Source organism: Pristis pectinata, chromosome 1 (genome assembly GCF_009764475.1).
Source record: "Pristis pectinata isolate sPriPec2 chromosome 1, sPriPec2.1.pri, whole genome shotgun sequence".
Classification (NCBI taxonomy): domain Eukaryota; kingdom Metazoa; phylum Chordata; class Chondrichthyes; order Rhinopristiformes; family Pristidae; genus Pristis; species Pristis pectinata.
The window spans coordinates 17,870,224-17,883,078 of NC_067405.1; the positions used below are offsets into that span (position 1 = coordinate 17,870,224).

Sequence of the window (12,855 nt, forward strand, 5' to 3'; positions counted from 1 at the left end):
TATATGAAATTCTGACAGGCTTAGTCAGGGTAAAAAGAGAAAAAAATATTCTCACTGGTGGACAGGTCAAAGACCAGAGGAGACAAAGTGATTGGGATAATGTGAGGAGATGCTTTTTACCCAGTCAGAGATTATAATCTGGAACGCACTTCCCAAAAATGTACTGTAGATTCAATTGTGGATTTCAAAAGGGAATCATTTAAACAATTGAAAGTAAAAATGTGTGGGGAATGGGGAAAAAGAAGGGGAAGGAGGTTGACTGGAATGTTCTCCAAAAAGCCAGCATGGACAGAATGTCTTTCTGTATTGTAACAATTTTAAGATTTTCCTCTGTAACTCTATCTGGAGCTGAGCGTCAAACACACCCTTCTGATGTTACTGGTGTTATATGCTGCTCTGCTGCATCATATACAGTTCACACCCTGATTAAACAACAATAATGGTATTACAAGTACATGGAAATTATTGATAGAATGTCTCTCTCTCTCTAAATTTGCATTGTGCCAGTTTATTATTCTGTATATGATTTCCATGCATTTGTACTTTTACTATGTTAAAATATTCTGAATAATATTTATTTCAAATTTCCTTTTCTTTTTATTGAGTTCAAAAATGGTTTCCAGTCACTTTTCTTAATTTGGTTTCAGATTGCAATTTCTTTTTGCATTGAAAATTCCAATTTCATTTGCCTTTCCTTTAGGTTACAGCTATGGTAACCATTGTGTGATCAGCTAAATGACATATAAAATTACACTTGTAATTTTCTTTGAACATGCACCCTTACCATCACTTCACCTCACTATACAGAAAATACACGAAGAGGTCTGTCTTCCAACCCAGAAATTCTCCTTTAAAAAAGAAAATAAAATATTCAATATTTGATAACATATTGTAAAAGAGTGCTGACATAAGAAATTATGCGGTGAGGTAACAATATAAGATTTGTTGTTCTGGGTGAGGACAGCTCAATTAGCAAGTGTATGACACAGGGACTGAGGTTCAGGAATAGAAACATTCGTACTACAAACGTGTACAAAAACATGCTGGAAGTTTAAAGAGATAGTGATGAGCTAATTACTTTACCAAGCAGGCCTGTGTCCCCAGTGAAGATTTCTCTTTGAAGAGCTGCACATTAATGCAAGTAAACCTATACTAAGTGTGAAATTAGCTGAAATAATAGAAATGCTTATATGCTTCAGTTGGCTTCCCAATTGGAATATACAATCGGCGTGTTCTGCATGTAATTTCTAGACAAACACAGAAACAGATGGATTGTTTATCTTCTGGTGGTATAAAAATAAAAATAAGAAATTGAGTATTGCGATTGGCTGTGCATGGTGGTCCCTGCACAAGCAGCTAAAATTAACTTGTGCGTCTAGAGCAGAAGGAATTGATCAAATCACTCTGGGAGGTGAAGGAGCTTGTTTATCTCCCCCCATACCATCAGCTTCTCAACTCCAGAGAAACAAAGGCTGTTCTCAGCTGACTGGAGTGTAGCTCAGCCAATCACATCCTCTCCTTCCAGCGTGTCATCAGGACCTGATGAGGAGAGGATGCTTTTTATTCTGTGTTTGAAAGGCAGAGAAATGCCAGGTCTGAGCAGCCTCTGGGGATAACCTGCTCTCCATGATGTGAATGAACAGCATCTCTCTCTCTCTCTCTCTCTCTCTCTCTCTGCTTCTTGACTGGGCTACGCAACTCTGTAACAGACGTTAGCAGGCGCCTGGTTCCTGGGCCCCCTGGCTCTCTATTTGCAGCTGGACTGACATATACATACATATATTCTGTGGTGTTTATCAGCAGTGCTGGTTTATCAGAGCTCCATGTACGACAATCTGTACCTGCATGGATTCGATGACTCGGAGGCGGTGAGTATATCTTGTATGGGTGAACTGGGAAGAGGGAGCAGATTAAAAAAGTCTACCGAGTAGCACGCAGAGCAGAACATATTTTTAAAAGAAACACTGGTTGCTGTTTTTCTGCCTTTCAGAGATTCCTTTCAATTCAATGACACCTGCAATAATCCTCCATTAAAGCTTGCATTGCCAGGCAGTGATACCGTAGATATATTTAAAGACTGGAGGCCTGCCTGCACTGTATTCTCTGGCAATTCTGGTCTCCCGTTCTCTCAGCATCAACAGCAATGGATAGTGTCTTCTCCTTGTCAAGCCTTAACAATCTCGACCTAGCGTTACTGGCACAGCAATTGCACTGAGGGGAAAAAAAATGGAATAATTAGCTCGGATGCAAATTGACTTACTATTCGGAGCGCCTATTTAACCAGTTCAAAATCCAGAGTGAAAATCTATCGTGTCTCCTCAGAGAGAGAGAGAGTGAGTGTGTGTGTGTGTGTGTGTGTGTGTGTGTTTCTCAATGGACGACACAGAGCACTGCGCTCTGGCAGAATATTGCTTGCAGCACAAGTATGGAGAATGTCTATTGCTTTGCTAACATAATTTTCACACAGCTGGATCCTAATGTGCTTTAGCCATTTTGTATAGTAAATGTGGCACTTCAATATGAACAGGCTGAACGGGAATACAGTACCGCTGATGAAGCTGTATTTTTTGCGATAGATCACATTTGCCGTTGGCTGCTTCTGAAATCCAGCTGATGTGAAAAGCTGGGATCAAAATAGCTCTATATTGTTAGGGACAGTGGAGATGGTGCCTCCTTTATGTTGATAAAACATTAGCTCAGTTGAATAATGTGTCAAGGCAATCCAGTGCTTGTTACAACAGGCTGCAGCTTTATTCCCCAGCTTGAACTTAGTTAATTATTTGAATTTGTAATGTTTCTTTCACATTTCTTAGCTTTTTGCTGAAAGCAACACGCAGCTGAGGTTAAAAGTAGTTTTCTGACGTCCTCATAATGGCTGCTTTTTACACTAGTTACTTCTCTCTCTGAACACTATTTTTGTGAGCTGTACAAATAGCACATTGCAAGGGGGAAATGGTAGATCACTACTCTAATTGGGAGCGCCCTGAAAAATTGAGTAATATTACAGGTTGCCATATGCTCTGTGTTACTGTGAAGATGACACTTCTGTTATTAATATTATTGCTCGATATCCTCGTAACACTTAATAGCAGCTCATGCATTGATTGACACTTGATCGTACTAAACATTATGACACAGGTGAGCAGTGAGTAATATTTGTTTTTTTCTGATTTGCACCATATGTCATGCTACTTTGAAGCAAACAATTACCATGGGGAAAGATCTCCATCTTTTGTTTCTTGTACAAAGCAATGCTTCTTTGCTGCTAAACGTGCAAAAAAATAATTTTATCGTATCAAAAAATTGGGAGTAAAACTTAAATAAAAGCAATTGTTAGCGCCTGGTCCAGTGAGTCTGAGTCCGTTGCTGCTGGGATGAAGGTTATAATAGTAATATTGCATACTATTTTCAACAAATGTTTGAATTATATAACTGCAGACTTCATGTATTTAGTATTATTGTTGGGGATTTGAACTCAGTCTAAAACTATTGAAAAGAGCATGACGAGATTGCCACGAACTTGTTGTGATGGATAAGAAGAAAAGATGTGCATTTGTATAGTGCCTTACCAGACCACAGGATATCCCAAAATGAAGATTTTATTTGGTGTATCCATTGTTTTACTGAAGGAAACACAGCAACAATGGTTGTAAAATGAAGCTCCATGAAAGACACTGGCAATCTGACCTGGTCATCTGTTTTAGGTGTTAATTGAGAGATAAATTTGATCAGAAATTGGAGAGATCTCTGATTCTCCTCTTTTGAATAGTGCTGTGGAATTCTTTCTCTGTGCCTACCTGAGTGGAATGTGATACCCCTGGTTTAACAGCATATCCAAAAGACAGTACCTCTGACAGTGTGGCACTCCCTCAGTATTCCGCTAAAGTGCCAACCTCAATTGGGTTCAGAAGTCAAAGGACAAAATAAAAATGACCTGCTTAGCATCAATTTTTATAAAATAATACATGTGCAGTGCTCAGAGGTTACTGAGAAAAATTACTTTCTGTTGAAGACATGGAACAGGGAATGTCTTGCCTTGGGGAGTTGTTGAAGTGGAATACATGGTATCATTTCAGGTAGCATTGGATCAATATTGGAATAGATGCAAATGCATTGGAGAGAGCAAGGAAGTGGTAATATTATCTAATTGCTTTGGCAAGGAGCCAGCATAGGCAGAATGGGTTCTGTACCACGGACTTTTATGTTTTAATAGTTCTCTATGGAAGTGGTTTATGCACAATGCAAATAATTTCACCTCGCCAGGCTGGAACATGTGATAGCATTCATTTATAAATATGTGGTATACGTCGATAAAATTGATTGACAAAAATTGCACAAATCAGGATTGTACTGCATTCTTTTCAATTTATTAAAGAAAAACTGATAACAAAATTATTTCTCTTGGTTGGAAGGAATAAGGCAGGGTTTAAGAAATAAAGTCAACATTTTCAAGACTCGTATAGAGATACCCAAGCACGTGAAGCATGATACAGCATGATGTGTTTGAATCTTCCTTCTTCAAGTGGCATTTGATGCAAGTTAAAACGTTAACTTTAAGTCTGAGATTGATAGATTTTTATTAACCTAAGATATCAGAGGCTATGCTGCAAGGATTCAGTTAATTAACAGATCAGGGATGACCTCATTTAATGGCAAAACATTCCTGAAGGGAATAGGAAAGCTTAGTCCCTTTCCTATGAATCTTCATCAACAACATCAATAACTTTTATTTATGTAGCATCATTTAGCACAGCAAAAAACAGTCCCAGGTGCCTCACAGGAGTGCTGTCAAAAAGAAAGATTGATGGCAAATAATATATTAGAACAATTGATCAACATCTTTGAGCAAGGTTGCTTTCAAGGAGGAAGAAAGAATGGTGGAGAGGTTTAGGAAGGGAATTCCAGAACATACGGTCTTGGCAGTTGACTGTTCAGCTCCCAGTGGTGGAACATTCAACTTTGATCAAGAAGACAGAGTTGGAGGACTGCAGATATCTTGGAAGATTGTAGGACTGGCAAAGATTACAGAGAGAGGGGAAAATGAGACCATGGAGTGCTTTGAAAGCAAGGATGAACATTTTAATATTGAGGCATTGTTTAGCTGGCAGCCAACAGAGTTAAGCAAGTACAAAAGTGGTGGGTAAATGAGAAGTGGGTACAAGTTACGACATAAGAGTTGTGATGTCTTCAAATTTACAGATAATAGAATGATGAAGGCCAGCTTTGAAGTAGTCTGGTAATTAAGTGAATCAGGTCAATGCAGGAAGATGGTACTAAAGTAAAAGATCAGCCAAGATATTATCGAATAGTGACACAGATATACTGTAAGCCTTTTCCTGCTTCTTGTTCTTATGTTCTTATTACAAAGGCTTGGATGGGGGGGGGGGGGGGTCAACAGCAGATGAAATGAGATAGATGAAACGGGGTGACAATAGAGAAAGTGGAGTGATCAAGACAGGTGGTGTGAGGTGAAGCTGGCATTCTGAGCTTGGGAAATATGGGATGTTATCAAGGAGCAGGGTGACTCAGTGACACAGCAATTAGTGTTGCTGCCTCACTGCTCCCAGGTTCATTCCTGTCTGTGTGGAGTTTGCATGTTCTCCCTGTAACTGCATGGGTTACCCTGTTTTCCTCCCACACCCCAAAGACATGCTGGTGAGTTAATTGGCTACCTATAAATTACCTCTTGTGTAGAGGGTTAATGAGGACTTGAGAGAGAATAGGTTCCCAGGATATATGGTAAAGAATAGGACTGATAGGAAAGCTCGGAGAGCTGAGGTGGACGATGGAACAATGGCCCCCTGTCATGCCATGAGGGTATATGAAAAGTAATATGAGAAATGTAGGTGAGAAATACGGCAGGGTACAGCATAGATATTTGGGGACAGCTTGCATATAAGAAGAGAAGGCATTACAGGTGATTTTCAGCCTATGCTGGTTATATAAGAATGGAGCTATCCAGGACAATTCCATCCATCTAGAGAGGTTAGGGTTGAGAGGTGTTGAAGATGAATGATATGAACTATAATGTGAAAGAGTGCAGATGGAGAGAATGACTCAGAGGGCTGAATTATCATGGCCACAATCACACAGGATATCACTGGTCACTTTACTGTTTCAGTACTCTGAGAAGAGTGGTAACCAGCTTGAAAGGATCAAAACAAAAGCTCCAGGGTAAAATGGGTGTGAGTTTGAGACATTTACATCGTTTGTGGAAGGGTCAAGGGTTTGTTTGAGGTTAGGGGTGATGAGAACAAAATTGGAAGCAGTGATGGAAAAGAATGAAAACATCAGTTAATGTGGGTACCAGGGTACTTGTTAGCCTGTCTGGAATAGGTTTGCTTGGACGGGAGCTGAGTCTCTTGTAGAGGAAGAATCCACGGAGCATAAGGGAAAAAGTAAGAGAAGTTTGGCACCAGGGCTGGGGAATATTAGATATTTGGGTTGGTGGGAAGGAAAGGGCTAGAGGACTCTTGAACGGACCTCCCATATGTTAAAAGATGAAATCCTGATCTCCCGATCTGCCCCATCATGGCCCTTGCACTTTATTTGTCTACCTGCACTACACTTTCTCTGTAACTGTAACATTTTATTCTGCATTCTGTTTTGCTTTTTAATTACCTCAATGTACTTAGATATAGAATGATCTTTCTGGATGGCATGCAAACAAAAGCTGATGGAGACACTTTATACTTTATTTCAGGACATGTGACAATAATAAACAATACCAATGTGAATTTTTAACAACAAGGACGTTTCTCTCAATATTTAAAAGACATTTGGATAAGTACATGCATAGGAGGGGTTTAGAGGGATAGGGGCCAAACACAGACAGATGGGACTAGCTTGGTGGGCTCCATGGTCCAGTTATGCTGAAGGGCCTTTTTCCATGCTGTATGACACTATTCTATGCCTCCATGATACTATTTACTTCAGCAAAATTCTTCATAATTTTTAACACTTCTATTATATCTTTCCTTAATTTTCTCTGCTGTAAGAACAAGATTCTCAAACCAGCAAGTTACTGAAGTCCATCATTGCTGACAGAATCCTGGTAAATCCCCAAGGTCTCAACATGTTCTCTGAACTTGGAACCTGGAATTGAATATATTATTACAGTACATCCCTAATTCATGATTTACAAGTATCTAGTCATCTTCCTTATTTCAGAAACATTAAATCCTTATAATCTGCAAGGGATAGGGACACAGATATCCCGCAGATAACAAAATATGTGGATCCCACCAAGACCACTGGCAATGGCACTAAGGCTGCAGTGATATGCTATGGTCAAACCTCCATACTTATACAATTTATACGTACGTTTCAGCTTGTCAAAACAAGCATGGTTTGTTTTAGATTTACTGCAGCCTTACACAGAGGAGATTGGCTAACTTCGGACTTTTCTAACCATCCATGGCAGCCATTAGTGGCTATCACTGATGCAGCAAATAGGAGCATTGTCAGCACAACCACCCACTTTCCTGGCTCCAGCCACATACCCAGCCTACACTACAGACCCGATTCTGGCCACACACTGCCTTTTGATATTTCACTATTTGCCAGCACAAGGCATCAAATGCAATCTATCTCATGGCAAACAGGAATCTGGAGGAGCACATTGTGTTTACCAGCACTCCCACAAGTACATGGCTGCCCTCACACGTACGCAGATCTGCAGAAAGTAAATTAGTGGATAATGAGGACATAATGAAGAAAATTATCATTGAAAAAATAAAGCATTAATGAATGAAATAATGGAACCTGTAAACACTTGGCTTCACAGTGTTATGACTTGATCCGATCATTTTTTATTTGTTGGCAAATAACTATTTTTGGTATTTGGTTCTGATTCTCCCTCTGTGATATTACAGCAATTAAGACGTTACTTGGAATAAAGTAAGTGTTAATACAATGAAAAGAATATTAAGGAAAGTTTGTGGAGTATACTTGCATGGGATTCATGTAAGTGGGCAAAAAGGTCAACTTGAATGTGATGGACTGAAGGGTTCAGTTTTATGACTGCATTAACTAGAGGAAAGGAGGTTGATCTGAAAAAATTGACTCTGTTTCCTCTTTCCACAAATGCTGATTTATCTGCTGAATATTTTCAGCATTTCCTGTTTTTGTTTCAGATTTCCAGCACCTGCAGTCTTACGATTTTCATTAACAATAAGTAATTGCCATTTAAAGAAACTGTAGGAATATAATTATCCACAGAGCTTATATCATTTTAGTCATTCCAATTTCTCTGCCCCCATTCCCTCTCGTCTTTTTTCGTGATATGCAATACTTTATTTCTCAGATAAGTGTCCATCACTCTTTATGTTACTTCAGTCATAATATTGCTTGCATTAAAACATGGCGACAACTCAGTTATTAAAATGAAAACCTTTGTAAAGAATCAAACTGTTTCTCAGCTCTGCTGTTTCAACATCTTGTAAATATAGCTTGTATTCTATTATCCTAATAATTTATCGTGGAGTCAATCTTAGTAGAAAACAAGTTAAACTCCAGGCATAGACATATTTGACTTAAATGCATAAAATCCTTTGGTGGTCATTACAGCATCTATAATATTAGTTGGTACCAGTTTAAGAATTGAAGAATGTGACTAACTGCTCTCTGCATGTTGCTACAGTGATTCATTGCAGATGCTTCCATGGACTTGCTGTCTCTGTGGAGCATGCCATTGTGAAAAAAAAAATGCTGTTTTGCAGAATGCAAGTTCTTTTATAAATAAGATACCTTTGTTAGCTCAGATTACCAGCGATCCTCCGGTATCCTGGAGAGTGAATGAAAGAGGATACTGAGACAGTGATGGCTGTAAGTAATATGTTTAATATCATAGTGCTCCATGTAATTGCTTATTAATTCATCATCTGAGAGACTAAATATTGATTGGCAGGGAAAAGGATAAAATGGAGACTATAACCAGTGCCCTAGGTTCCTTGAATTGCTTTGAAGATAATTCTTGTGATCTGGCAATTGGTTCAGATGTTTTGATGGCTGGAGGCAACAGGTATTGGTTTCACTTTTCCATTTTATCACTCTTGTCTTCTCAACCAGAGTTGTTAGTATGTGACACCTGATAGTGCATTGAGTGGTTGAGACAAATACCATGGATGGCTTTAAGGGGAAATCTAATAAAAATACTTATTCAAATAAGGGATGAGTGAAGTAGGTGGGAGGCGGTGCATGTGGAGTGTAGGTAAAAGCATTGACCAGTTAGGCTGTGTTTTTAAGTAATCTTGAGATACCAATTTCAGCGTCTGACCATGTGATCTTACTATCAAGTAGGGGATATGGAAAGGGATGTGGCTGCTGTAAGGTCAGTGTAGTCAGAACATTGCTTAACATTGTTCCACCGTCATGACTGGGAGTCATGAGTTGTTGATGATTGAAGTGATAGAACTCGTGCATGCTATGATTTGGCCAGACATTGGTTTATTTGTTAGTAGTAAAATAGTATCTACTTTTCTATTAGGTTCTGATTTTCTTTAGGTGATATTGCAATCATTAAGACAGTACTTGGAGTAAAGCAAATGTTAAAACAGTGAAAAGAAGTTTGAGGGACATGTGGGAAACATTAACAGCCATTATAGATGCTGCTTGCCCAGTGCCAGGGCTAAAGGCATTTCCTAAGGGTTGGAGTAGAGGATCCAGTTTCCATGGCCCACATTACTTTTTCATTCAAGCTCAGCTGGTGTTAAGATGGAGCCGTGTGTGAAGTGAATCTGACCACTCAGATCCAGATATTTATATTCTGATGGTAGACTTGGCCTTGGTCCAGCAGCAGAACAAGAGGTATCTAACCTCCAGCTCATCTTTAACTTCCATGTTTTAATGCACAAGCATGGAACTGTGAGGCGAGCTGACACATGAGGAGGATATTGCTGGCTGTCCTCTGCAGAAACGCTGATAAAAGGTAAGTGCATTTGGAACCAGTAAACATTTTTTTAAATTTCTGTTTTCCTTGCTAGAGACAAAAATAAAAGGGATCCAAAAATCTCGTGACATTGAGGAACTTAAAGTAATTAATATTGCTGAGGATTATGGAGATAAATTATAAATTATGGATACACACCAAGCAAATATTCTGGTTTCAATAACTTGTATTCTAAGGTTCTAAAAGAGATTCTGATATGTTAATCCCTATCCCATATGATCTTACTTTAAATAATAATATTTTGTAGGGCATCTTACAATATGTCCTTTGAAATGACTATATCCATTGGGTTCTTCTTACCCACCCAGCTTCTTCTAGCATGGAATGGACGATGGGTTGAATTGCCTGCTTCTGTGCCATATCAACTTTATGATTCTGTAAATGGCTACAGAGATGCTGGTTGCATAATCGATGACTTTGAGCATTCCCCAGATTCTGTAACTGTCCCTGCTTATTCAGAGATAGCAAATGTGACACCACCATTAAAGCAAGGAGAGAGAGAAGAAAAGAGGTAAAGACTGTCTTGTCCAAAATCTGTTGCCAGCAAAATGCTAGTGTCCATCCTTAAGGGCATAACAGGACATTAAGAAAATCTTAATTATATTTTTATAGAGGGATAATCATATTTCTGAATTTAAAAAGGACTTTTTTGAGGACATGTGTATAGAGGAGGAAGTAAAGGATGAGGTAAAGATTGACCAGATGAACTGGAGAGACTGGCTACGTTTAGGTCACCTAGTCCAGATGGATTGCACTAGGATTTCTGAGTGGAATAGGATTGATATAGCAGAGAGTCTTGCTGAGATGTTCCAACCTTCCCTTATCAAGGAGAGCTGGCAAAGAACAGGAAAATTATAAATGTGACACCCTTGTTCAAGGAGGGATATAAGGTTTTAGAAGAAATAATTAGGAAAAAATTACCAGCCATATTGGAGAAGTTTGCATAGTCAAAGGAGAGTTAGAATGGATTTGTAAGGAGCAGATCATGTTTAACTAATCTCATTGAACTTTTTGATGAAGTAATTGAGAAACTTTATGAAGAGAGTGCAGTGGATGCATTTTAAGAAAGTGTTTGACAATATATGTAAGAGGCTAATAAACAACTGAAAACTTGTGGAAGAGCAAGGTCAATTTCATCTTGAATAAACAAAATAGCTTAAGACAGAATGCAGTGAGCTGTAATAAATGGTTATTTTTCAGAGTAAAACAAGGTAGGATCAGTACTAGAACCAAAATGAAATGACTTGGACATTGGAGTACAGAATAACTTTCAAAATTAACCAACAATACCAATTGGGGATGATACCAGCTGACTGCAACATAACGTAGACAGACTAGCAGAATGATCCAAGAGGTGTTACGTACCAGCAACAAAAGAAACACATCGAGTCATGTATGTGTCTGAAACTATTTTATTAATAACTACTTATGATAATAAGAAAAATAAAAGTAAAAATGTTAGAATGTTAAAAGTAAAACTGTTAGATATTAAACATTAACCCCAAAACTAAACCCGAAGTGTGTGTGTGTGTGGCAAATTCCCAAACTCCAAGTCCAGGAATAGTTCTCAACATTCAGTTCAGCAAGCCATAAGGTGAAACGTGACTGAAGAGAAAATGTAGAGAAAGAAATTACAAAATCCAAATGTTCCACGATGGAACCCATATGACACCTCAGTCACTGATGATCTCCACTGCTTTGTTCCGAAGTATCTGCCACCTTGAAAGGCATTCCAGATGTGGCCGTCCACACAAATACCTGTTTCCTTCTACAGGTTAACGACAAAGTGGACTCCACTGGATTATTCCAAAAATCCATACATGGATTGTAGTGACAGACGCAGTTATTGCTTTTCATCCATCGATACAGAGACCAGCAGGCTCTCTCCCTCTTTCTCCTCTCTCTCCTTCTGACTGAACCAAAAACGTCAACATGTTATCTCCTGTTGTTCTCATAATAATGCCACACACACACAAAAAAAACTGTACTATGTCTTAAAGGGACATTCACCAAATAGCAACCTAATCCGTAACAGAGGTAGCAGATGGAATTTAAGATAGAGAGATTTTGGCAGAAGTGATGGGGAAAGAGAACATAGACTTAATGCTGCAATTCTAAATAAAAACAGAAAATGCTAGAAACATTCAGCAGGTCAGGCAGCCTCTGTGGAAGGAGAAACAGAGATGATGTTTCTGGTCAAAGACCTTCATCAGAACCATTTTGATGAAGAATCTTCAACCTGAAATGTTAACTCAGTGTGTACTGTTCTGGTTCCCCCCCAGCTCCCCCCATGCCAGTGACATGCTGGTTGGTAGGTGAATTGGTTACTGTAAATCACTTCTAGTGTTGGTGAGTAATGGGAAAACCAGGGTGGCATTGATGGGCATGTGAAAGAGAGTGGGTTACAGGGGAATGAGTGGAGAGATAGGATTGATGGAATTGCTCTGAAAGCCCGTATTGTCTTAATAGGCCAAATGGCCTTCTTCAATATCATAAGAAAATAAGAACAGCTTTTAGATGGCCAGTTTCACAGTAAACTCCTTGAACTTGAATCTTCTTCACTTAGATAATGAATTCTCCCTGGGTGGTCCAGTTATTTCAATTAGTTGTACTATATTTTTTAATATTCTCTTTGGCAACAATTAGTGTAATGACCAATGAAAGGTTCAGCACAGTTCACAAATATTAGCAAAAGTCACTTACAGGAGAAGAAGTTATATTTAGTTCACTTTTTCTGATGGCCTTTAATAACAGGACTCAGAGATTCCATCCTGCAGGCACAAGTGATGAGGCTTGTAACTGGTGCTTTTCCCACAGGGACGTGAGGTTGCTAACTGTCAATGATCCATGCAGAAATACCTTGGATAACTTTCTATTAACAGGTACAAAATACACAGAAGTTAACA

The 12,855-nt window shown here is 38.8% G+C and overlaps 1 protein-coding gene across 3 annotated transcripts in view; it reads left to right on the top strand.

The window, feature by feature from the left end:
* The window catches only part of cacnb4a (calcium channel, voltage-dependent, beta 4a subunit), a 273,005-nt gene that overhangs the window by 94,619 nt on the left and 165,531 nt on the right, over positions 1 to 12,855 (top strand). Inside the window, exon 1 of one of the 3 annotated variants that reach the window (XM_052011428.1) lies at positions 1,588 to 1,868. The exons of the other annotated variants lie outside the window; for them this stretch is intronic. Coding sequence (XP_051867388.1) covers positions 1,824 to 1,868 — 45 coding nt within the window. The 5' untranslated portion in view covers positions 1,588 to 1,823. Of the gene's footprint in view, positions 1 to 1,587; positions 1,869 to 12,855 lie in introns of those variants that run through there. 3 annotated transcript variants of the gene reach the window in all.